This window comes from Halichoeres trimaculatus, unplaced genomic scaffold (genome assembly GCF_033239565.1).
Source record: "Halichoeres trimaculatus isolate MK-OKI-2021-1 unplaced genomic scaffold, fHalTri1.1 fHalTri1_scaffold_12, whole genome shotgun sequence".
NCBI lineage: Eukaryota > Metazoa > Chordata > Actinopteri > Labriformes > Labridae > Halichoeres > Halichoeres trimaculatus.
Genome location: NW_027437190.1, coordinates 20,828,861 through 20,855,652, shown reverse-complemented (window position 1 = coordinate 20,855,652; position 26,792 = coordinate 20,828,861). Strand labels below are relative to the sequence as shown.

The following is a 26,792-nucleotide window of genomic DNA, read 5'->3' as shown; positions in this document are numbered from 1 at the left end:
AGAAATCAAAATCAATCTTGGAAACGTATGAGTCAAATCGAAAAATAACTGTTGTAAGAGTTCATTCTGGCCTCAAGGTGGGGCTGGTTGACTGACTACAAAATTGTACAAGCACCTTAAAACTAAAGTTGCTTTACTTCCTTAATTTTAGTTATAAACTGTAAAGGATTCCCGTCTTTTGTAAATCTGGGAATTTGTTTTTTGAGTGGTTTCCCAGTGTTAATGGTATTCTTTGATGAATTCAAGGTATGTGGCTAACCTTCTTCCCCCAATAGATACGTAAAGGACTTGTCAAAATATTACTTTGATTGTAAATTGCAGGAAATATTTGATATTACTTTATCTGTTTATTAAGAGTTGTGTGTCAGAGCTCCAGATAATTGGGACCACGGGTGCGGTGACTTCCCACCCCAACAAAAAGGAACAAAACAAACCAGGGACACAAGTAAATAAGTTTTCTTTTTCTTTTTTCAAATAACTGGTACAAAATACCTGGTTCTCTTGCATAAACACTGAACAACTGCAAAGAACCACACATCACTAAAAACATGCCAGTGATTGACCTCCAAACCAAAACAGTGACTACAATAAGAGTCAAGTCAGAAGAAAACCAAAATGATTTTGGTAAACCAGTGCTGCAAAAGGCACATTCTAAAGGTCAAGAACAATATATAAAAAAAACACAATGACACACCCAAGCATAATCTGTAAATTATTTACATATAAATTAGTCATCTTTGCATAACTTTTATTTAGTTCTCTTATCACTTTCCTTTCAACAAGTGATGGAGAACTCCACAGCATGATGATGTTTCTTTATTGCTGCTATTTAATCAGGCTGTGAAATGATGTGAAGACCTTTCTGGTCTCTCGAGGGTGTGGAGTGGTAGAGAGTCTTAGACTAAAGACATCTTTTTCTCAGTCATGTCATCGTCGTGAATCATGCTGAGTAAAAATACAATTTTGTGCAACATTTTCACAACTTCTGACTAATGTCTCATCTGACCTGAACAGAAGCCGCATCCCACTTTCTATTGCGTTTGCTTGTAACACACCAACAACCTAATAGTATTCAAGTTTGCATAGATTAGTCAATCTTCTCCTCCACTCTTTTGCAGCAAATCTGACTTTATGGTTACAGAAATAGTGTTCTCATTAGAAAAGATGATCAGGAAATTTAAACTCAAGGACAGGGGCACTATGCTTTTCTTTAGACTAGGCTTTAGCTTAATACACTGTGTGCTGCAGGGGGTGTCTGATCCTGCTATTGTTTCAGTGAGGCGAACATTATCTTGCAACCTACTCAGTGGTCAAAGTAATCATCAACAGTTTCTCTGGTTCCTGTGTTTGTTTTTCTGAGGTAGACAGAAACATAGCAGTATGAAAAGACAAGACTCCTGAATGAGAATAAATATGGAATGTCGGTTTCAGAATAAATTTTAAAATCAATCTAGAAAGCAAACTGAACATCCTGTTTTACAAGTCACACTCAAACCCAATATCATTTTAAGTTGAATTTCTACAGTAATCACCAATTATTTACACTTAAATTCTCAGATTTGTCATTTAGCAGTTATATGCATCAAACCTGAGGATAAATATGACAGGAATCTGGCAGTATCAAATTGTTCCCTTTGTTACTTAAAGCTACCACCAGAAGCTTTTAGCTAATTGAAAAAACTGACTGACTTTAATACTGATGCTCTGACATAATTTTCAAAAGCAAATCAGAGCATCAGCAGAAAGATCAACCATTTCTATAAAGTCTTTTCAATATAAGACACAGCTGGCAGACGGTAAAAGCCAGCCGTGACCAAAACTGCTTCTTTTCAAATCTACCACAGCAAAAAATCCTGCTCAGTCATGCATCTGTCTAGTGAGATTCTAATAATAATATTAATAATAATAATAAAAAACCTTGACATGTCGTCAACAAAGGGATAACAGATTCTGTTATGTCACAGGAGGCGTCAAAAGTTCCCAACAGGAGCTTTAACATCATTATAATCTTTTCTGATGTCGTAGTGTTTAAGAAGATAATGTATTCTGGGTTTCAGTAGTTAAGTGAAAAAAAATCACTCTTAACAGTGCATTTTACAGCACAAATAACCTGGTTAACATGTTTCAACATTTTTCATATGAACTTTAAAAGTGTATGACATTTTTGAGAAGTGTTTTTTTTGTGTATTACAAAAGGTTTACCTGTGGTTTTAAAATGACTGGCTTTTCTAAAACCACATGTATCGAGTTATTGCATCAACAACTCGGGACACACACTTACATCTGTATCTAGCCTACAGGTATGGAGACATAAAAAGAATCCCTTTGCACTGTACTGTATGATTGTCAAATACACAGTTGTGGAGCAGCTGAGGTAAAATATCTCAGCTGACATCATTTCAACAACCTCAGGGTTACAGTACTGATCAGATGTGAGACAGAAAGTGCTCTGTGTGCTTCTCAGTTTCTCTCTGAAATTAAAGCGTACATTTGTTTCAGTAGTCTAAGCTAACTTTGTTTCAATTCAGCATCATGTGGCTCTTTGTTGTTTTATGGCTCACTTCTCTCAGTCTATTCAGACATTATTTTTTTCCCAAGGTTGAGGTAGTAAACACATGTACAAAACTGAGCTTTTGCCAGTCCTGTCCTCCAGGGTGGTTAGCGTTCTGCCCTGCTTTCCCACTTACTTTGTTTTCTCTACTTCAGAAAGGCACAGACTGCCAGATTTGGACAGCAGATGCATCTGGATAATCCCAACAAGCTGTGGCACATTCATGCTCAGGCAATAGAATGATTGTCTGTCTTCTTTAAACTATCTCTATCTGTCAGGTTCAGCAGAGCAAGCCGCTGCTCACTGGTCCTTTCTCCATGTGTATCTGAAGGCACACCATCCAAGACAGGGTCCTGCTTGGAGCTGCTTGGCTCCACATCAGGATAAATGACCAGGAAACAGGCAGTCAGGAAGCCAAGGAAGGAGCCCCCAGAGGCCACTGCAGGAATGACGCGCACACTGCCAACTGCTTCTACCACAGCGCCAAGGGCTGATGCAACCAAAATCTGGCTGATATACACCTGTTTGCCAAACAAAAAAATAATCATTCAACAAATCATACTTTGTGATAGCCCACACGGAACAACTTTCAAGGAGAATAATGTTAAAAACAATAATACTTATTAGTAGAGCCCCCTGTGGCTCTAAATATCTCAAAGGCAAAGGACAGTGCTTAAATAGTTTGAGTTTAGAAATTACGGTCTGTGTCAATTCTCTAACAGGGAAAAAATACGAATACTCACCTGGCAGGATAAAATGGCGCAGTCAATACCAAAGCCTCTTCTAGTGTTTGCTGGACTGTGGTGAATGTACTGAGAAGAGGGGACATTGGTGTACTTAAACTGTACATTACATCAAATGTCAAACATTTGAGGTTGAATTTAAAGAGCTTCTACTGTGTTGACTATTCCTACAGCTCTCTTCAGTGTTTGGATAGAGGGTCGGTTAAAACAAACATAGTTTCAGACGGGTTAGAGAACAAGCATCACACTTACTTTAATAGATGACATAAATAGATAGCTCAAATATTATAAAGCCTCTCCAGAAGTACTGAAGTACATGGTTATATTATACAGGTGCGACTCCCACAATGACATGTTCTTACATAAAGTGAGGCACTGTGTAGTATGCGTGGATGTGTGTATTTACCTCTTTGATTTCATGGTACTGCCCTAGTAAAGCATAAGGACAGTAGGAGATGCTCATGGATATGATGCCCATGCCGCTGATCATTATCATGGCAGTGTAAACGTTAGGGAAGATTGCCATAACAGCTGTTCCTAGGATGGGAGGGAAAAAGCCATTTAAAAAAATATAGCACCTGTCATTCTGAGGTTAGGTACATATAACTGCTCCAAAATTTTCAGTACATGGTTCTGTCATGATCATCTGTTCGGTCTATTGTGGAAACTTACCAATTGAGAATCCCAGAGTTCCAACAATGTAGATAACTTTAATGCTCAGATCAAAATTATCCAGGGACTTCTGAAGGATGGCTGAGCAAAGACGGCAGAGAACATTATTATTGGAGACAGTGTAGAAACATGGAGGCAAGCAGTGTAGTTGTTTAACTGATCCACTGTTTGTAAATCAGGAACTCAAGTGTGAGATAGTGCCTTATACCAGAGCAGGCGGCAGCAGTAGCAGCATAGACCACCAACCCCCAGCAGCCCATTTGCACTCCTCTGTGATAGTTTTGGAGCTCTGTGGAATTGGATGGTGCCTGGAAAAAGTGAAACAGCAGGTTTACTTTACTTTCCCTCACAAACACACTACACAACTGGGACTGTCATGTTGATGATTGTAAAACTACGTCAATTGGCTTGATTGTCCTTGAACAATAAGACCACTTGGTGTATGCAAGTAATGTAAACCTTTGGGTCTCCATGGTAGATGACTTGTCCCATGAAATCAGTATAAAACACAGCCTCAGCTATAATAGAGAACCATGTAATGAGATGACACAAGCACAACCTCCACAGCTGCCTTGGCATCTGTGAATAGGGAAGAAAGACAGGCTCAGCAATCGACATGAAGTATAACTATCGAGATCTTATTTTTGTCAGCAGAATTATCAGTGTTGCAATGTGGTAGATGGGCAGTAAGGGAAAAATTACACATTAACCTTTAACATGGATAACCAAAGCAGCCGAACAGTTGTACCCCCGCCTGCTCCTCCCTCCATGCTGGAGCCCTCAGATGACAGACTGCTAACTGACAGCTGCAACTCCCGTCTATCTGCAGACCGCTGAAGGTCGGTCAGATCATTCAGACTGCGAGAGGAAGTGATTGGCTGGGGACTCGAAGGGGCTGTCCGTCGCAGTCGATAGCGTTGAGATCCTACTCGTCCGTAGTAGGAGAAAGTGAAGGAGGGCTGGAGAGGCCAAAAAATACCCGTGTCAGGGAATTCTTTTTTTCAGAAAGTGATCCAATAAAGTGAATCCAATGTACCTGTCTGTAGAAGGTGTGAGGGTGCGGCCTTGATGACACAGAGCAGTTGGAGGAGCGTGACACCAGCCTGTTTGAGGCATTCCTTTTAATTGCATCAACACCATTGGCAGCTTTAACCTGCTGAGTCAAGAGACAGACAAATGTTCACATGGAAAAACAAAAGGGAGGAGCTGTATAACTTGCACATTGTAAGTGTATCTTAGAAAACAAATATAAATTCACCTGTAAGTCTGCTGAATCTGTTCTGACCGGAAGGAGAGAAGGACGACTGTTTGTTGAACCCTTAAGGTCAAGGCTAGCTGAATTTGCAGACTCTGGGATTGCTATTCTGTCAGTTATCAGCGGTGGTCCACCAGCAGGAGATGAGGACCCGATACTGTGGTCAGACGGTTTGAAAGCATCATCCAGGTCTCCCTGTGCCTCTGCTATAAAGTGGTGAGTCTCTGGCAGGAAAAGATGTCTATCTGGGTCGAGGTCTGGATCCAACTCAATCGTAGCATCTGGCATGGCTAGGACTGAATCACTCTTACTCCGTACTCGCTCCACAGTAAGAAAGTCCCTTTCATCATCCTCACTATCTGATTCGTTGTCCTCTCTGGACGGACCTTGAGCAGACCCATCCTCCTCTGCAATCACGTCAAGAAAAGGTGGTGTGCGGCTGACGGGCCTAAAAGACAACTGGCTGGTGGACTCTCCGTTTCCTGGGACTTTAGGCTTGTCCGATGGAACTAAAGGTTGCTCTGGGATACTGACCATGTGCAGTATGACAGAGATGATGAAAATAATGGCTGCAAACATAAAGAGGACCTGTTCTTGAGATTTAAATGCTTGGCCAAGTGCTGTCCCAGTCCAGTCTAGACCTCCCAGCATGTAGCCCACAGCTCCTCCAAGCCCTGCAATCACAAATGGAGACACAAAAACATGTGGTCAATAAAACAAAGACTTTCTTTTCTGTGTATTGGTTTGTGTTGGTGCGTGCTTGCCTTACCGGCAGAGAAAGCATGAATATTCAGGGCCATATCTTGCTCCTCGGTGTCCGCAACATCAAGAAGGTACGCTCTGATTGGTCCCTCTGATGCATCAGCAGCAAAATCCAGAACTACCACTCCCAGTACAGTGAGGACTATGCCGATTGGCTGACTGCCGGGGCTGTCACCAACTGAAAGGCCTGACAGAGCCCCACGAATATATGGGATTAATGAAAGATAAACAATAAAAAAGAACTTTTATTTTTTTTAACATTCTACTCACCAATCAATGATCCATTTAAAAACAAAGCAACTCCCAGCAGCACACCAACACACAGGGCCAAGATGAATGGTCTTCTACGGCCCCACCGCAAAGTACAGCGGTCGCTGGCTGAACCAATTAGAGGGGTTAAGAGGAGACCCAGGATAGGACTAAGGAACCATGTTAAACTGTAATATTGCTCTGGAAGACCTGTGATGACAAATTGACAAAAAAAGTGCAGAATTTACCATAAGGTAAATTCCAGCAATAAACATTTATACTTTACCATACATAGCAAGTTTTATTCTAATGATATTCATTACAAATAGGGAAGCAGGAATCAAACCTGTGACATGCAGAGGAAAACTTTCCTTGAGAAACCTTTTACATAGTCATTCAGGAACCCACAGGGGTAGCTTGTACTGAGTCAGAAAAGCTTCTCTTTGTTTTTGTTCACACTGAAATTTTCCTTTGAGAAAGCAGAACACGTGACAGCTCTTGCATGCATAGTTAAAGAATTACTGTTGCTCTGAAACAGCTTCCTTTACCAACAGCTTTTTTCACAGTGGCAGGAAAATATGAGAAACTCAGTTGACCTGTTACAACAGTTTAGACAGAAGTACGCTACAATCAGTCAGGAAGGTGTTGAAATTGCCTCCTGCTGGCACTCTGATAAGACAGAACAAGGCTTTAACATGCTATGAAACAGGAAACAATCATTCTTAAAGTCATTTCAACACCAGTATCGTAGTGGTTTGTAAATTCACTGACCTACCTAAAACATATCTAAATTTATGAGAGAGACACAGCTGTACGTTAAAAATAAAAACAGTGCTTTTTGAAGATAGCATTATCCTCACTTTCCACCCCTTATAAAGACGCTGGCCAGATGAGCTGGCTGGTTCTCACGGGAACAACATGTTACCCACACTGCCTTGCTCTACTCTTGCCTTTCCTCTCCTTTATGTCAACATACCAGTACAGGACTTACTCGTGGCAGGAAAATTATCTCCCTTCCTTTCTCTTTTCCTTTGCTGCAGAGTCTTTCTTTGTTGAGGCCAGTAGGCATCCAGCAACTCTTCAGCATGACTTTATCAACCACAAAGGACTTTTCCACTTCTAGTTCACTTCTCAAATCTGTTTTGTAATAGGTGGCTCTCTTTTATGATTATCACAAACACTGAACAGGGGTGCACATGCACTTCCAAGTGCAAGAGATGAATGGTACTGCATGTACAGCATGTGTTATTACAGTGTTGACTATAGTGATGAAAACCCTGAGGCTCATAATGAAACTGTGCAAACTGGTAGCTCTTCATTCAGGCTTTACATGTTAATGTTCCTGAAGGTGATCTTCTCACTCAGCAAAACTGAATACAAGACACAGAAGTAAAGAAAAAGTGTATGGATTCTCTTTTGTCTGTCAAACACCTGTGTTTATTATTTTTTTTTCATGGGCGAGTCTCTTTAAACAAATACTAGTAAGATAAGAAAAAAGCTCTGTTCATCTTCCTCATTGAACCAACTTATGGCACAACAGTGTACTGTCCATCATTACTCTCATACCAAGATTTACGACCAGTTCACACCTTAGGTTTCCAAACATAAAATGAAAACCAATATCTACTCTGAAGTAATTCAATGCTTTTCACAGAGTCTGCTGGCATGGCAGCGATGCTTTAGTGACATGTGCATATCCTGAATATCATCTTTCTTACAATATTGTGATTGTTGGGGGGAGACACAGAGACTGAAATGTGCTGTGCATTACATTCTTGTCATACCTAGCCAGTGAAAAATGCCATTGTTCAGTTTCTGCTATGGTGGCAAACCTTACATTTCACTGCATAGACCCCCGCTGACTACTCCTGGGCACACAGGTTACACAACACAGGGGTGCAGCTCCCTGAAATCGACAGTTTCACTCTGGCTAATGCAGTTACAGTCAAATCCACGTGAAGTCAATGTTAGTTCTGCAACCGGTGGGCATCCCTTTCCCCTGAAGGGGTCACACAGTAGAGACAACTACCTTTATTACTGGATTATAAGAGAAGGTGCTCATGGCTGAATGTGTCACAGTTTCTTGTATTTCTCAACACAATCCAGCAGAATACTGCCGAAAATATCCAAGCAAGACAAATAATGGTACAGTTATACACTCAATGTATGCTTTGAGTAAAAATGGGAATCCAAGTCCTGCAAGATTTATGACTTAATAGAAACAATGAAGATTTGTTTGAGAGAAGAGCAAGAATGTATCTATTTCTGTAAGACTGTAACATGTCTCCTTACCTATCTGCAGCAGCACTGGTGTCACCAGAGCAGTCTCCATTGCATAGCAGAACTCGCGTCCAAACATCACCGCTCCATGCATTACCCAGCGATGCAGGGGGATTCTCACACCTTGCCCTTCCTCCTCCTCCTCTTCTTCAATGGGTTTCATCTTCTCTGGAAGACCAGAAGCTTCCATCTCTTCTGCTTCTTTACCTATTACAGTCTGGTTTGACTTAAGAGGAACCATTTATATTGCTTGATGGTTGGTTTATATTAGTGTTTCCTTGTATGAAAGAAGAGCTGGTGAGAATGTGTAATATCCATGTTTTTCATCCTGATCACTTACTTTGGAAGAAGATATCCAGACAGATGAACCAGGGAACTTCTCAGCTGGTCATAATTTCCTGAGTTCAAAGTCAAAGAATTTCTGATGTTTGCAACAGTTGTCATTGTTAAAATCCAAAAAGTTGGAGTCCTTGTATTCCATACATTGCATCACGTGGATATCAAACTGGAATACTGGGCATGGTTCCAAAGCCCAGTGGAAATGCAATGGTGCTCCTCAATGTTGCTTGCACAAATTCAAAATAAAGGAGGAGCAGATTGCATTGTGCGCAGCTCCAGAGGTATGTAGAGAGCAGGAGGGAGGGAGGAAGGGTAAAATGAAGAGGGAGAAGGGGGTGGTGATGCGTGTCAGGCTTGTTTGCAGTGGCTATGTTTGTAGTTAAGTAAAACAGGTCTGAGAATGTATTTGCTGTGGGGTTTCTGTCTGTAAATGAAGAACTTGGGTTGTGCAAGATGAACGTGTGGGTCAGTAGAGGTCTGTGTATGCGTGCGCACATGTAAAGGAGCTTCTGTGCAAGTCAGGGTCAAAGCATGTGAATACCGTGTTGGCAGAAACCCAGTAAGTCACGCAGCAGCCTGCAAAATAAACATTACAGCAGTTATAAATGAAGTCAGAAATAAGACCAGTAGGTATACGCGTCTCACTAACAGCATTTTACAATTGTTTTCCTGATTCTGTGTTCACACTTTCACACTTTTAGGTCGCTCTAATACAGTTTATTCATTTCTTACAAGGTGAGGGTCAAAGGGCAAAAGTCTTCCTGGAGTTAGCAAATGTGAAATGAAACAATTATTGTCTCAGGTTAAGGATTTTTTATATTGTTAATTAACATCAAATAACAAGTTGATGGAGCTCAGTAATCGAGCATGTCTTTCACACACAAGCTATGCGAGATTTGTCTCAATGAAAAAGTCAAAGTATTCTTTTTATGATGCTAACGTGAGCAATTTTCAAAGACTTAATGTCTCCATAATAGTTAGCTGTGAGATGTAAAAATAAATAAATAAATAAATAAATAAAACCTTTAGGTGTTCATCTTTTGACTAGTGAAACACCCATACCTTTATCTACCATGTTTGTGACCACAGAAAGTAAGAAAAAAAAAAACAAATAAAAAATAAAGCACAATTTTACTTTTAATTATCTTTTTCATTTCTTTATGCCACTTTCTATTCTCTCACAATATGTGAACAATCACATCAGCCAAGAGTCAACTCTTAAAATTAGTTAATGTTTATACAAAAACTCTTATCTTGATAACGCCTATCATACTCTGCAGACATTTCAGTGCAACTTCCTGTCATTAAAAATTACAGAGGTGCGGGGAAACTTGTTCCTGTGAGTAGTTGCTTTGCTCATCTTGATTTAACCTCCTCAACTCAAAGGAGCTGAAATTACGTGTTTCTGACTGGAATGTGTCAGGAGCCAGTTAGGACATGTTTCTCTCATGGGGCAGCTCAGCCCATGGTAACTTACCTGGGCTTTACTTCCTACCTGTTGTACAGTGAGGAAACTAATAAATTAAAGAAGAGTAATATAAGAAGGTGACACACCTGACACTATACACATTCACGACAACTGTACATTGACCGCGGTTTCAATCGAGGATGGTGTTACGATAACGAGTTGTTGAGCTAATAAATTATGCAGCTAACGGTGTCAAGCTAAGACATGCGGCTTATCTTAAAGACAGAACAAAAGAACATACCTGTGAATTTACTCAGCTGAGGTGAGGTTGAAGCGGTTCCGCCTCACGCTGACTTTTACTCCGTAACAACACATACTGTCGCTTTGGGTTAGCAGTTTGGCTAACCATTGCCAGCTAACTGAGTAACCATCTGGTTCACTGTGCTCATCAATCTCATTGGTTTCCACAGTAACAAAGCGAGGCGTGGTCAAAGAGACGTAAATCACGTCACCACTCTCTTTACCAACAGAGGTGGTAGGGATATTACTGCCAGTAATTCACGTTGACAGATAATGCTGGTTAACTACCAGGTATCGCGTACATCCTCCGGGAATGATGCTATTAATATAAACATATATATTCATTAACAATTATGTCGATTAAACTATTAATTGATGCAACATGTTACGTTTTTGTAGGTTCCGGACACAATTATTTAAGATTTATTTTCAAAACCTGCGGCACCAATTATGAGTTTGTATTATCAACCCTTAAGTATTGTAAATATAAAACTTTTCTTTGGGAAACAGCCTGTTGCAGCTTTACATTACATCAGTATGTAAATATAATTTTAGGGGGCCAGCTAATAAATATATTTATTAGCTTTATCCTTAAGAAAGAAGTGTTGTGTATTGCTTTCCACAGTCAACGGGCAGTGGATTTTAGTTGTAAGTATGTTGTGAGCAAAATGTATGCACTTGGCAGACAGAAAAAGTATCTCCTAGACAAAGGAAGAGAGAGCTTATAAGGGGTAAGTAGATTTGGGAAGCACTTGCCCATGATGTAACTTACCCCAATAGGGAGCCCTGTATGGTCTCTGAGAGTGTCCCCAGTAGGTTTTCTCAAAACTTTCCTTAAAAAAAATTTTGCTGGCCATTTTGGCAGGGCAGGACGACCTTTTTTGGGCCTTTTTCCAATTGGGCCTAAACTCCCTAGGACGTAGCCCAAGAGCTCCAATACTCCGAAGGGGCCTCTGTCAGGTCCTTAAGCGTGTCCCCAGTGGGTTTTCTCAAAACCAGGTATAGGGTCTGCATGTCTCCAGCTTTTTTCAAAGAGAGCCACATTTGATTTTGTGAAATTGACAAAGAGCTAGCAGCTCTTGCTGGCTACTTATAAACTGTGAAAGTAACATATGAATGATGAATCTACTTGTTAACTATTTTTTTTATTGATTTCCTAAAACATAATCAGTCACTAAGTGTAGTCAACCATATTTGTCCCACCATTACAGACTTGTGAATTTCAAACCTCACCTGTCCCTCAATTGTGTCTTGATAACAGATGCGGTGGTTAATTTTCTGCAGTAATTTGTGCTGCATAAACATCAGCAAACTCTGCTTCTTCCCAAGAAAAATGTTCTCCATTAGGGGGCAACATGGGGAAAAGGTGTCCCGTTTTTTTTTTTTTTTTTTTTTACATGATGACTATTTTCACCTGCAAACAATATTTTAGCCCCAAATATTTCTGCTTTCTGATCTATTTTAACTCTCCATTTTTTAACTTTAATCCTTCTGTGTCATGAAATGTGTTTTTCCTTTTTTTAACTCTTGGTGTCAATAGAACCCCTATTCACATTATGATAAATACATTCCTTTAAAGACATGAACTGTACGAGTTCTGCATTTCTGCAGAATGAACAGGGCCTTAGCTTTTTGCAAGTAGCCTATGCTCAGTCCAACTGTAGTTTGTAAGACTTGACAGAAAATATAAGTGTGTACATAATTAGGAACATAATTGGTTTCAGTGCGATAATTGATACACTGATGACAGCTGAGGGCCATATGAAAATGGTCCTCAATTTCCTCCAAAGCCTGACTTTGGACATGCCTACTGGTGAAGGAAAGTGAAAATCAGAGCTTGCAGCACATCTACAATAGTTTCAAAGACCACAAGGGGGTGACAGTGAACATATTTAGAGGAGAACCAGACAATGTAAAGATAGTTTTTACCTTTAGAGCTATAAGAAAAAAAATGTTTCCATTCTGTGTTGCAAGTCTAGTGTGACCAAACCGGTATACTTTCCTTGTGATTTGATGTTGATTTCAAACATTTCATTGAGACCCAAGACCATCTGTGACTTATCAGGACAAAAAAATATGAAATAAAATCAGCAGAAAATTCAATTAAAAGTGATCAAAGCATTGTTTTGCATGGAAGAAAGACAATAAATGAGTCTTTATGAATAAGTCTTTATTGACAGTCCGACCTGTTCTGTAGAATAGAACTTCAGTCCCTGAACAGAAAAGCTTTTTCCCTCTTTATTCAAAATAAACTGCTGAGTCTCCTGGTTTGTTGCTCAACTGTTACAGCTTCTCTTTAAAATAAGAAAAGGTTAGCATGACTATATGATGCATACATTTATAATGTAATAACAGCTGTTCTTCTGTAGTCAACACAAACTGATAGATATAAATCAACATCTTGTACATAAATACATGAACCTACAGCAGTATTACTGCAATGACTTACATTCAAATGATTCAGCTGGCAGAAAAATAAGCACACACACAAAAACACACAAACTCCTTGTGGCCTTGGGCTTAGCACTTGGTTTTGTTCTTAAATACAGTAAAATGCTGTGATTGTTTTTATCTCCAGAGGTGTGTAGTAATTTAATTGGATTGGTGTGCTGTAGGCTTGCAGACAGCTGACTTTGTAACCGACATGAATGCAAAGGTTTCATGAAGCCAAAAAAAAAAAAAAAAAAAAAAAAGCCATCAGTGTAATAATTCAAAATAGAAATACAATCTCTAAGAGTCCTTCACTTAAACAAACATAGCAGTTTCAGTTTCAGTTTCGACATTCAGTTTAATGTGGACTTCTAACAATCTGAATATTTATTTAACATATATTCTTTTTTTTTTTTTTTTTTTTTTAAATAACTGCCGATTTGATAACACCATCATTTTGAACTCTTTTATCATAAAACATTTTCACAAACCACTGCCAGCAGCAGAACCAGCTGTTTCCTTCATTTATTCACTGACAGTCAGACCAGTGGCACCAAAACCAGGAAGGCGTATGAGATCACAATGTTGTATGAGATTAGGCAAATCACTACTTTTTCCTTCTATTTTTGAATTAGGCCAAGTTAATTCTATGCTAAATGTTCAAGATGTGAAATAAATGTCCTGAAGTTCAGGAGTGGGTCAGTGTTACGGCAAACTTAAGTGAAAATCTGTGCCAAAAGCTACGTCTCCTGTTTTAAAATCAACATTTGGATTTTTAAAGTCACTCCTGAAGCCATTACATTCATTTAAACACACATTACTCAACCATTAGTATTGCATTTTTCCCCATCCACACTTTATTTCAAAAAGAATAAATAAAATATATTGATTCAGTGTGTTGCAACTTAAAATATTGTACGCTGACATGCTTCAGCTTTATGTTATGGTCCCAGCTACTCTTCATTTAGGTCTAACTTTGGTTTCAAGTGAAAGCCTGGGGATGAACTGAAAATTTAGCAGATATTACATCTTAAATTTACATCTCCAGGAACTATTTTTTCTGAAGTACGATGTAACACCTTGTTTTTAAGTTAATCAAACTGAGACACTAGTTGTGTGTTGCTGCTGCCCCAGATATACATGTGTCGGGGCATAGTTTGGATCAGTCATTATGATCGACACCGCTGACTGAAACTGAAGGGTATGCATCCCCAAGCATTGCTGATGTAAATTTGTGAGTTTGCACAATTATCCCCATTAACTTCTACTGCATTAAAATGATCAAAAACGAAATAAAGCATTGTAAAACATACTCATTAAGTTATCTGTTTTAGGCACATGAGTACAGTAAGTCACAGCGGGATGACACGTTAAAGCCACAGTCTGTTTTTTTGTCTTTCTTGTTTTTGTTTTTAAAACAATGGAAAACTTACAAACAAAAAATTTGAGGGTTTGTAGAAAATAATCTCTAATGCCAACATCATCACTTGCATCTCCAGTGGAGTCATTGAGAAAATACAACACTCTAAAGGCTTAAAGTTTACACAGTGGTCCAAATATAGGATTATATATTCCCAGAGTACATAAAAAAATTCACAATACAGACATTAGTTGCTAAAAAATGACAAATAATTTAGGTTGGATCAGCGTTAAGCACATTTTGGTTAACATGTAAAATATTTTGAAAAGATGGCTTTACTTTTGTTGGAGATACTTCCTCTTCCTCAAATAGTCCCTCAATGAACACAAAATGAAGATTAGACAAACCATGTATAAAAACATCTTGTTATCAGCTTTTTGTTAGAATTTCCTTGTTTTAGTACCTCTGTAGATACTTACTAATCAACAGTGTTAAGACAAGAATGCTACATTTATTTATAAATAGTTAGAGGGGGAAAATCCATCCTATGTTTGGACCAATGCAGTACATTTCTAATCCATGTGTTGCTTTTTTTCATTAGTACTCATTTCAGTTGAGAGGAGGGATGAGACAAATAAAAGGGGTTACATGAAAGCTCTGCAGAACTTTCAACAGATTGGGCTTTTAATATTTGACCATATATGACACAATATATTGCATATACAACTTGTACAACATACAATTAAAATAGACACTGAGGAAGGCAACATACTCTGTTATCATCAGTCTGTCTGACAGTAAATGAGTATAACACAGTGTAACAGTGTCAGCCGTTTGTAGTTCATTCATCCTCGTTTCATTCAGATTATGTTGATCAGACAGATGTTGGTCTGTATGTTAAGCTGAGGTTTTCCTGTATCTGAAGGGTGGCTGTATACTTGCAGAACGTTTTGGTATGATGAACATATGTGTGATCACGCTGTTTGTGTATGACAATCGAGGATGGGGGCGGGCACGCTGAATATCTCCTGTTAAGTTCTAGTTTCATCGTCACTTTCATCACTGCTTGTTGAATGCCACAGTCTGCAGTTTGGCTGTGTGTGTCTCTGAACTATCGTCTGTGGTGTGACTGTTTCCAGGGCATGTAGTGTTTGTGGGATACGTATGACCCTTTTGGCCAGAGTGTGATTTGTCTGTATTTTGCTCACTTCCTGTGTGTGCACTGCTTCTTGGGTTTGTGGGGCTTGCATTGTATGTGGTATGAGTACTTCTGTACTGGGGGGACCTCCTGGGTCTTTCATAGCCATACTGGCTCCCACCATGGCAGGATAGCTTCGATTCCTTCTCAGCCCCGCATTCAGGCCTGGAAGCCCTCCACCGAGTGCACTATTTCCAAGTGCATTAGAGCCAAAAGAGGCTAAGAGAGAAGTCCCAGATGTGACAGAAGAAGTATTAGGAGGAAGAGTTCGGAAACGTTTCAGTTTATCTACGAGCCGTAGCTTCAGTGTGTCTGTTTCATCATGAGATTGTTCCCTCTCTGCTTCCCCCAGCACCTCCCTCAGGATAGTGCGAGCCGGCTTGGAGGCAAGGAAGGTTTCATAAAAAGGTGGTTCATCATTTGTTGGACTGAACTGGAAAATTGGACGGGTGGAGACAGACGATGCAGATTTGGATCGAGGTGAGTTTGGTGGAGTAGAGGGCTCAATCAGGAGAAGGGTATCTGGGCGTTTCCTATAATGTCTGAGTTCCGTCTCCTCTGGTGGGTCACTGCTTTTCTGTGGTGGTGCTCCTCTCACTGGTGTCGAGGTCCCACTGGCATCCAAGCCTCGATCCCAGCTGCAGGGATTATACACCGAGGCAGATATCCCGTTCTCCAGCAGGAGGCGCACCAGGCCAAGAGATGTGCTGGTGGTCTTGGTGGAGTCTCTAAGATTGGTGGAGGACTCAGCTAGGGAGAGGGAGAGTGAGAGGCGCCGAGGGGTGCAGCAGGGGGTGTAGGAAGGTGTATGGGGGGCAGAGAAGGGAATGGGAGAGGGAGTGGGGGTAGAGGTGCGAGTGCAAGCACTGCTCTGACAGGAGGCGAGAGCTGAGCTGTAGATGGAAGAGGAATGGGAGAAAAGGGTGACAAGAGAGATGATAGAGGAGGAGGAGGAGGAAGGGATGAAGGTTGCACAGAGCACGAGAAACAACATGGGTGATGGGTGCAGGAAGAGAGATAAGTAGACATTAGTCATCAAATCAAAATAGATTTAGTGCTTTAGATAAGAATTAATCTTGATCAAAAACAAAAACAAATAAAAACTTAAGATTGAATGTTCCCACACACCACTATTAGGAGCAAGTTTTATAGACATGTTAGACTTTAAACCACACAAGAAGTTAATCACCAAAGGCCAAGAAATCAAAAATGCTACTCTGTGAGGACAGTAAGCAAAATGTCCCTTTATGAGTGTCCATTGAGCAAATGGTGCTAACTCAGGTTAAATCTCATGACCTCCCTCCCTCACAACCAGCTCCTCTCTTCATTCAAAGCAGACATATGGCATCACATACAAATGAACTCTGCACAGTTTTCTGGATTACAGTCTTGTAACTAGAAAGTTATATTTAATCTGAGGAGATTAACAGGGATACTAAGCATGTCTATAGTCAAACTTTCTGTCTGAACCAGTATGATAAAAGAGGAAAAGGAAACAGATCTCCTCTAAACTCTTAGTCTTTGCAGTGAGCAGTTTTGAGACTAGTGTAATTTTTAATGACTTGATCACAGACTGTAATCTGTAAACAAAGATTAGGGTAGTTAGAGTACTGGAAATATATATTTGATATAAGTGCAGGAATGAAATCACAAGACTTCCCCTGATTAACACCTGAGGCAGCTCCTCTTGCTGAATGACAATCCTTTTAAGAAGGGGACTATATCTTCTTTACTATTATAATGTTTAAGTTTCCAGTGTTAGATTTGATCAGTGATTTTTATCACAACAAACTCTTTAAAGTTAGCCAGCAACATATTGTCAGAAAACATCACAAACAACAAACAACATGTATGTCAACACTGCGCTGAGTGTCTGGGAACTGTTACGATGTTATTCTGCTTCACACACCCACTGCCTTTAGAGATGCACTCTCATGCATTGCCTCACCCACGTACACGTCACTAGGTGCACTTAATGGGTCTGCTCTACTCCAGCCATGACAACCATATGATAAAACTCCACTTCATCTTCCTCATCACATGACCTGCCAAAGGCCAATCAAAGAGCAGGGACAAGGAGCATTACATCAGACAGGTGCTGTTGCATGGAGGTAAACTTGCGTAATAGTATATTTTCTCCAGTGTTGTTGTTCATGTCTCTGCATGTTTTTGCTGGTTTTGCCCCTTTTGTCGAACTTCATTGTTTAAGTGTTTCAATTACACTACATATACTATGTATACTATACGACAAATCTGCCATCCTGTCATGATGTACAGTTTCAAGAACACAGATGAGATTTTGTGACCACATAAAACTAGCATAAAACTTTCCATCCACAGTAAAATTGGCCATAGCTCTCTCCTAAGCACCAAAGACAAATACATTTACAAAGATTTCCTTGCACAGAAGTTTCTACGTTAAAAAAAACAGTGCAATAGTAATAGCAAGTTCAGAAGTACATAGACGTTTACCTTGGGGACACTGAGGTCAGCTGATCAGATGGGTGGAGAATCCTGCAGGTGGTGAAGGTGTATGTGGAGCTGGTGTGGGACAAACACTTCCCTGGGAAATTAACTGAAGGAAAAGAGAACAGAACAGAGAAGAAGGTTGTGAGTACAGAGACAAAAGGTACCAAGCAGCACAAAAGACAATCCCACAGTACATAACAAGTGAAGGAAAAGTAGATTGTGGTCATAGTATCATAGTATCAGCCCCAAGCAAAGCACCAGCATACGAGATGAAGAGAGGATGGGTGTGTATTGTGAGAACCCAAAATACAAGCAAACAGCATGTTTTTTTATGAGAACTGTGTTTCAGATTGTTTTTAAGAAATCACTTCACCAAAATTATTTTTAGAACATCAGCATAGCCTTTGGAGAAGATATTTTCATGTTTATAGTTTTTTCAACCTTAGGGTGCTAATTTACACACCAACATATTGTTTGCTAAATGCTGTTAATCCGGACATTACAAAAATATCCTTTTTATGGTTTAAATGTTTGTATTGAAGGCAAAATCTACAGTCTGTCTCAAGGTATCTGTCAAATTTATTCTGTTCAGAATGCAATGACATTCCAGGACTTCTGCTTTCACTGTATCCTGTGGTTAAGGTTAAGGGGAGGAAAAACTACAGTTTCCTTACAGCACAGACTGCATCTTTATTAAGATTAATTCTAAATAATATTTGTATGTACGAAAGTTATCTGGAGTTATATGCTCTGGTATTATTTTTGTTTTTTTCTTATTTAACATTGTGAAGTGTGGATTAAATGTTACACTTACAGATGGAAAAGTGAAATCTTGACTTTTTGACGGAGTATTGTCCTATAATGCATTTCCTGAAGAGGACTTTTGAAATGAATTAATGGTGATGTCTTTCATGGTTTAAGAGCTTTGAACTGTTAAGTTTATGTTTTTTCGTCATCTTTTGCATTTTGAAAGCATGTTGGTAACAAACAGCAACATATCATCACTTTTGTGTAATTCATAATTAACATTCAATAGTACCATGCGTTTCTGAAGGTGACTCACTGAAGACCAATTTTGGCCTGCCATGGGCTCTGTGTGCTCATGTGACTTGGACAGCTGCACTAATAACACCTGATATACACATACGTGCTCACATACTGGGACAGTGCCAGGAAATGTTTGCACCTACGTGCTGGCGTCGCCCACTAGTCTGAGTGTGAGTGCTGACTGCTTGAGGAAGTTAGATAGACATTAACTGTGCCAAAATATTAGAGTGATGAAATTCTGTGCTGCAGTTCAACACTGAGAGGGAAGATTGAGACAAAGCTTGATTGGATGAAATGAAGCAAAGTGTGGCAGCGAAAAAAGATGTGGATGGAGAGGAAATTATGAAGATAAAGTAAATTACAAATAAACAAAAGATGTACTCTTTTTGATGGGACTGGATGGCTGTACACACATGGGGCTTCCACAGGGATGGGTGGGTGTGGGAGGGAGGGACGTCACATTGGGGTTGTGAGATGTCCAGTGAATGCCTTTTCTATCCCCTCCCCTTCTCTTCCCTTTGCCCCTCCCTTTATCTCTATGATCCAGGGTTCAGGGAGGATGGATGCGAGTTAGTGACCTCAGCTAAGTGCTCCCTCACCAGGCATGTGGTCCACAGTGGTGGGCTGTAAGGCCTGGAGCTCCTTAAGGTCCACGTGCCCGTTCATCTCAGAAGAGGGGAGGGGAGATGAGGACGGACTAGAGAAAGAAAGTGGCACATTTGCAACATGTCCATCTTTCCCTTGAAACACTTCTTTAGCCAGGCACATTTCTTCCTGTGATATCTCTGATTGGCTGATGCCATCAAAGTCTCCATTTTTGTTGCAGTAGACAAAGGGTGAAGAGGTAGAGCAAGGCAGATCCACAGAGTTAGAGTTCCCTCCTGACACGCCAGTAAATGAGTCACATGACACTTCGTCCTCCTCTGGTTGGTCCAGCTGCCAGTTGTCTTCCTGTTCTGGGTCGTGTGCCAAACTGCGGAAGCCCTTCGTGACCACACCAGGCCGATGATCCAGCAGAGCACCCATGTGGGGCTGAGCCAACTGCTGCCATGCATGGAGGGTGGCAGAGCCTGGAAGAAAGTCAGAAAAACACTTATGTAAACTTAATCAGTTTTAAGCTGCTCTCTGCCAAAGATACTTGTTAGGTTTATATGTTGGTGAGAAGAAATTGACTGTCATCACATGGAACTGTCAGTATTATAAATAGAGTATTACATGTCCTCATAAATGTACCTGTATTGTGACTCAATGGCACATAAATGAACTTAACTTATCAACAAATAGCTTTCAATATTTACATCCAAAAACATCTTGTCAATAAATGGTTTTAGAATTTACATAACAGCTAAGACTTCATATGAACAGATTAGAATTCAAGGTACAAAGCTTTGCTTACTGGCTTTTCACAGAATTTAAGACCACAGACACCCTGCCTTATCCAGTTACTAAACTCCACACTGCTATCTAAACTTCATCATAAAGGTCTGACAGGATGGCGTGTTAGCTTTACGGTTCATTACAGTATCAAATGCTGAATCCAAGAAGAACATTACACCTTATGGAGACCCACTGACCTACTGTCTGTTGACTACTACAATTTCAAAAATAGATGAAAGTATGTTTTACATACTGGCAGGGAAGACCCATGCATGCACACAAACACAGCTTTACAAAATATCACACATGCACTCACAGCATCAGGATTCACAGTCAAGGACAAAATGTTTGATTTCGACAGTATTCCTTCATGCAGTGCCTTAAAACTGTCCCATACCCTGCAGCAGCAGTGGTCTGGTTTCAAGTCTGATGAATGTTTGTTTTCAAACGATTACAGAAAAGGGTCCTGCGAGGGATGCCAGGACAGAAACTCATATGACAAAACAAAAGAATGAGAGGAAAGGGAAGGTGAGAAAAAATGTTAGATTTTATTTAAGAAATTATTAACAAAGGGAACAGACAGGTTGAACAGAAAGGAAAGTTCAGAGACAAGACCAAGGACAAATGAGGAAAAGTACAAGGGGAACAAAAGAGGTGTGAAGAAGATAGACAGGAGGATGGTTTAATGTTGGACAGGGGTCTGATTGGGTTCTTTGTAAAAGGTCTCATACAGTAGCGATGCTGTATGAATTCAGAAAATGTGTTTTAATTTCAGGGTTTCAACAGGACTGAAGGGCTTTTTCATAAAAGTGTTGTAGCCAAGTTTGAACACCAGGTGGTGCCACAAAGCAGACTAAAACTCTATCAACAATATTCATAATTTAATGCCCAGGGTGAAAGGTGGGTGACATCTTAGAGTGATGACATCTACTAAGCTACGTAGTCAAATAATCAAATAAATATATGTGTATTTTCACATTTAAATCTGTTCCTTATGTTGAAAAATCATTTACTTTTTATTTCTAGCATCTAACTGCATCTGCATCATGTTTTAACAAACACAAAGAATTCAACTCAGCCTGGGTATGAACAAAAACAGAATAATAATGACCCTAAAACATACATAGAGCCATTTCAGATTCCACAAACTGAATGTCACACTAGTGTAAGGTGCTCATTCTTAAGTATATGAGAGATAAATGCATTGCTGGCATGTGACATCTAAACTGTTTTCACTGCTCGTGATCAGCTAACATTAAGGCACTGCACGCCATGTGATAAAGTATCTCTTATCTCATGAAGGATGTTTCTGTACTTGTTAAATTTCTCCTACATTGGAAAACACACACATTTCCTGTAAAAATGGTATGTAGCAAAACCTACACAATATATAAGTGGCTTTTTGAAACACTGCACACACTAGGATGTCTGCAGATCTATATTTCAAACCAGCAGCGCTGCTGTGTGTGTCTGAAGTAAAATGAGTGCTGGAGATTCAAACTGCCCTCCTCCTGCTCCAAAACCTGCAGTAGACCCGCAACTAAAGCCAGAGGAGCTCCCAGATGAGGCTGTGAGCTATGCTCTGACAAACTGGGGCTCCTCTGCAGCGTCTTAAGATCCTGTAAGGCACTGAAAAAAATCTTTGGCGGACTGTGGTTATGGAAAATCAGATATTGATTTTGCTGCAGGTTCTGCAGGGCCTTGCCTTGCCTCTGTGTGAGGGTCTGACTCATCTGGCTGTGGGGTTTTGGAGAATATAAAAATACAGAGTTTTGTGCAAAGCTATAGTTTTGACTCTGAAAAGTTTCCTTTTCACTGTGCAAGACATTCTGGTTCTTTCTCTCTTTCTCATCAAACAGGGGATTAGAAGACTTTTTTCTCTTAGAGGAATAATCACCTTCTAGTGGCTTTACTATCTGCAGCTTCTCCGGCAGGTAAGACCTGGCTGTGAAGGAGTATCCCGACCACACGCTTCCAAGGGAGGGATGTGAGCACAGTGACAGCAGGCTCTCTGCTGGGGTACTGGGGCCTCCACTGTTCTCTTCTCCTCCTTTTTCCTCCTCTTTGGCCAGATATGCCAGTTTTCTCTCTCTCTCCTCCTCGAAGAAGCGTTTTTCTGAGAGGTAGTTGTCACGGCGGAGGGACAGACGCCGCAGTGCTGCTTCCAGATCCTTGCTGCCAGGGGTCCCTGGGGTGCCAGGAGGGTGCCTGTTGGAGTCCTCCGACCTGGAGAGGATGGAATAGTTGATATAGTAGGATCTCAGTGTGAGTTATTCAAAGCAAAACTAACTCTGTTACTGATGTTTTTGTTTAAAAATTAGCAAGGAACTTGTAATTAAAATCTACAGCTGATCTCAAGGTTATTTCCAGGCACCAAGCAGTTAAAATCCTTACATGAAACTACAGATACACTTAAACAAGCACCTAGGTTAGCAAAAACAGACAGAAATTTAAAGCATCCCATACCAGAGAAAATTAAAAAGAGAAGAAATAAACAAAGAACAGAAAAAACTTCGAGCATCAAAGATGAAGGGACTGTACATACCCATCATCTGGACCCTCCAGGATACTGCTGGTCTTGTTGTCCAGGATGACTCCACTTCCTGAATCACTTCCATATATGGAGTTACAGGACGGTGTGCCCACCCTGCTGGAGCGCCCTGAGGTGAGACATGATGTCTGATTGGAGCCTGGGATGTTGAGGGGGGAGGGGGCGAGGGATGAGCGCTGGCGCATCAGGTTCAAGTTTTTCACCGTCTGAAAAACTCGCTTTGGCTGCAGTCTTAAAAAAAAAAAAAATGACAGGAAAATATAAATTGAGGAGCAAATATAAAACCACAAATACTCTAACTTCTGTTTCATGATGATCCTCTTCCCACCTCTGCTCTTCTACGTCTGGATCATCCATCTGAAGCTCCTTTCTCATGGTGCCCTCGATCTCTGCTGCCAGAGAGTCCTGGAGTGGGAGGATTGCAATGTGAAAGGTTTTCACAACTGCTGGAGCTGATGGTACACTTGATTCAGAAAGACACAGTTATGAATATTTGCTCACCATTGGGAAAAGACCCAGAGAGTGGAAACGCCTCGGCGTGCTGAGAGGGAGAGTTTTGTTTCTCAGGTTCTTCAGCTCCTCCTGAGCCTCATGGAGCATCTCCATGCACTCGGCGTACTTATCCTGCAACTCTCTGAGCTGCAAGGAGGGAGAGAAAGAATTCAAGCATTTTTAGAAAGCTGCCATATAACAGTTTATTTAGTTTTCTTTAATGAATCATTAATAATGCTTTATTACAAAGTTTTTCTTCCAAAGTGGTTATCGTATCATGCCAAAAACAAGTTCTTGGTCAGAGGCAAGTGGCTCTTTTAGCTTTATGTCTATAAATAACTTGATGGTGGAAGCTACCACAGCAGAAAATAAAATGATGGAGCCACAGTCAGCTGGCTGTGAATGGCCTTACCTCAGCAGTGAGCTGGCGCTGGGCATCTTTGGCTGCACCTAAATGCTGAGTCAGCTCCTCATTCTCCACAGCATACTACACCCCCCCCCAGACAAAGGGACAACACGTGTAAAATTACACTGCACTCTATGTATTTAGTCCCAGCTGGACTGTGCTAAACACAAGGATGAGCAACACTAATGCTACAAATACATCATAGTCATGTCTGAGGGCCTTGTACCATTTTTGCTTTCTTCTGGAGGTCGACTATCTGAGAGAGGAGGTGTGTGATCTCCTCCTGCTGTCTGGAGGCATCTTCACTCTTCCTGGCCAGCTCCTCAGCCAGAGAGGAAATCTGATGATTGGCATTACCTGGTAACAAAAATAAGTCCTCATTAAAAAAAGAGATATTCAAACGCCAAAATTGGTACTGCTTCAGAGAAATTCAGCCTTTTTTAAAGAAATGTCAGTCCCAAACTTACGTAATTCTTTGACACAATCATTTACAAGTTGCTGCTCTTTCTCCTCATAGCAGATGGTTTCTGTCTCCAAATGACTGGCCTGAAGCACAAGAAAAGGCATTACTAATACAAACATGACACATTACTTACATTGTGTTACAACTTATTCACCTCTAAAGGGTTGGGTTGAAGCTGTGAAACATACTCATGGAAACAAGAAACAACGCTTCAAAAAAACAAATCAAACAGGCTGTCAGAACTATATGCTAGCGTCCTCACTGTTAAGTCTAAATATATGTGGTCAGTGTTCATCTGTGGATGAGCAAAAGTAATGCAACAACAAATTATTGTTATTATTGTTTTTGTAAAATAATTCCTCCTGTTTGCTCTTTTGGAAAAGGTTAGATTTAGAATATATGATTTGTGTTTGCAGGAGGCTTATATGAGAGTGAACATTTTGTGTACCTCAGATCTCAAAGATTTATTTTCCTCTTCCAAATCTTTGAGTTTCTTCTGCAAGGAGTCCAGAGGAAAGGGGCTTGGAGTTGACACACTGGTTTCATTTGGACGTACTCTGTAAACAATAACATAAAGGTCAACGATTCCACTATATGTATGTTGTAATTAATTTAGAATGCCTGTTGTAAGAAAAACACAAGCTCAGGTCTTCATAAAGAAATTCATCACAGACAGCTATGAAGAGGTTTAGGACAGGGCAACCAATAATCCGTCTTCTTACCAGTAACTAAAAGCAGCACTTTTTTATGTGCGTGTGGGTGTGTGTGTGTGTGTGTGTGTGTGTGTTTGCATATGACTTGGATCTTGCTGTGCAACTTCCAGGCATTATATTCCATTAGAGGACAAGGCAAGGAGGTGAACGTAAAGAGACTTACGGTGTGTTGGTGGCAGACTCCCCCTCACTTTCCTCTGCAGCGTTGGTGTAGAACTGTAGCAGTTCATCCTTCATAGACAAATCATGACGCAGCTGAGACACCTATTTGAAGAGGAGGAGGAGAAAGAAGACAGTGGGAAAAGTATTGATATTTGAGGCTACTGAGCTGCTGGTGGTTGGACAAAAAAAAGTTATGATGCTCTTCATATCTATGATTCCAAAGTTTTATGCACCTTAACATGATCTGATGCTCACTGAGAGAACAAACACATGTACAGTTACTCCAATAAACAGTATGGCTGTCTCAAAAAATGAAAATGAATTTTGTTTATTTGGACAATTTCTTGACACCAAACACAAACACACAAACAAGCCGTTTACCTCTTCTCGTATGTGCTCTACTTGCTCCTCCAGCAGTTCATTCCTCTCACTGAGGGCTTTGTTTTTCTTCAGCAGTGACTGTCCGATGCGAGCTGCTAACTCTAAGTCACGCTCTTTCTGCACAGACAGAAAGCGAAATATGATTTCATTTATTGTGGTTTAACCTGATTTAATTCAGTCATGAGGCTAAATATGTTTTTTCCTAGTTTGTCTGTATTAAAAATGTTGTTTATGCAGTTTTTCCAGTAGGAGTATCAAATGTGGAGGCTGGGCAGTAAATCAGGTCGAGAGGAAGAGCTGACTAAACTCTACACAAAAAGTGTAAAGAAGAATGAAACAAAAGAGGGAGACAGAAACCCAACACAATATCCAGACATTACTCAACAAAGGCAACGGCCACGACAAATTTCCAAACAATGAACTTTTATTGAACTCTTTTATAAACCTGTACAAACCACCGCCCGGCACTCCTGCTCTGGGTGAGTCTGCATTTACAATGTTACTGTTATTTACTACTAAGCAACAACACAAGCAGTTCACCCTCCCTTCACCACAACCTTTCTCCTTGATTAACTTTGCTTTTATAACAGATAGAAAAACAACTTCACAAATTTCTGTTCATGATATGTTTGTGCTGAACTGAGGATGGATTTGAAGATTAAGCTGAATGATTTGTAAGGGCAACTGGAAAAATGTGATGATTAATAATCATAACTTTGTTTTGGTATTAACCCTGTGACTTTAATTTGTGTGTGTTTAGAATGAAAAGAAACACAGAAAATGATAAAATAAGTATAGACTTCACCCTTCTTCCTTTTGAACAGGTGCAGCTTGTGTTGAATTTGTGTCAGCAGATATTTAAGTCTGCTTTTAGAATTGTTTTACTTTTTTCACTCAGTAATGTAAAGAAACAAAAAACAAAACATGGTTGTAATGCTGGTTCTGTAAGACCTTTTTATACTGCATGTATTCATAACACCAGACCAAATAACATACAATATTTAAGACGATGTTCTGAGAAAAGGGAAGGTATGCACAAAAGTAAGGTTAGCTGATTTTGTGTAATCCATGGTCTCTTTGAAAATTATGCGCATTTATTTGACTTTTTTAACAAGAGTAACTCCTCCTGGGAAACTTCTTTTTACCTGCTTTGAGGATAAACACTCAGAACATAAAATTAATCA

The 26,792-nt window shown here is 40.1% G+C and overlaps 2 protein-coding genes across 8 annotated transcripts in view; both read right to left on the bottom strand.

Annotated features, from left to right (window-relative positions):
* Positions 1-399: 399 nt before the first annotated feature.
* On the bottom strand, positions 400-10,721 carry LOC141801123 (solute carrier family 45 member 4-like). Of its 4 annotated transcripts, none has more exons than XM_074684056.1 (14): positions 10,561-10,721; positions 8,853-9,427; positions 8,525-8,738; positions 6,254-6,442; positions 5,991-6,170; positions 5,225-5,895; positions 5,003-5,122; positions 4,677-4,925; positions 4,426-4,545; positions 4,175-4,274; positions 3,967-4,047; positions 3,701-3,831; positions 3,295-3,363; positions 400-3,072 (listed from the first exon to the last, which is right to left on the bottom strand). In XM_074684056.1, exons 3-14 carry the CDS (start codon positions 8,700-8,702, stop codon positions 2,779-2,781), a joined length of 2,382 nt encoding a protein of 793 aa, XP_074540157.1. In that variant the 5' UTR covers positions 8,703-8,738; positions 8,853-9,427; positions 10,561-10,721; the 3' UTR covers positions 400-2,778. The 4 variants fall into 4 exon arrangements, with proteins under 4 accessions (XP_074540157.1, XP_074540158.1, XP_074540154.1 ...); XM_074684057.1 differs by having other exon boundaries at positions 8,525-8,719; XM_074684053.1 differs by having other exon boundaries at positions 401-3,072; positions 8,525-9,427.
* A 3,714-nt stretch (positions 10,722-14,435) lies between these two features.
* trak1a (trafficking protein, kinesin binding 1a) overlaps positions 14,436-26,792 on the bottom strand; it is a 36,288-nt gene continuing 23,931 nt past the window's right edge. For all 4 annotated transcript variants that reach the window (XM_074683151.1, XM_074683149.1, XM_074683150.1 and 1 more), the window contains 13 exons: positions 25,609-25,725; positions 25,229-25,329; positions 24,801-24,909; positions 24,357-24,435; positions 24,116-24,246; positions 23,896-23,970; positions 23,493-23,630; positions 23,320-23,396; positions 22,986-23,222; positions 22,338-22,666; positions 19,663-20,133; positions 18,020-18,122; positions 14,436-16,440 (listed from right to left, as the gene is read on the bottom strand). In XM_074683151.1, coding sequence (XP_074539252.1) covers positions 15,381-16,440; positions 18,020-18,122; positions 19,663-20,133; positions 22,338-22,666; positions 22,986-23,222; positions 23,320-23,396; positions 23,493-23,630; positions 23,896-23,970; positions 24,116-24,246; positions 24,357-24,435; positions 24,801-24,909; positions 25,229-25,329; positions 25,609-25,725 — 3,027 coding nt within the window. In that variant the 3' untranslated portion in view covers positions 14,436-15,380. The remainder of the gene's footprint in view (positions 16,441-18,019; positions 18,123-19,662; positions 20,134-22,337; positions 22,667-22,985; positions 23,223-23,319; positions 23,397-23,492; positions 23,631-23,895; positions 23,971-24,115; positions 24,247-24,356; positions 24,436-24,800; positions 24,910-25,228; positions 25,330-25,608; positions 25,726-26,792) is intronic.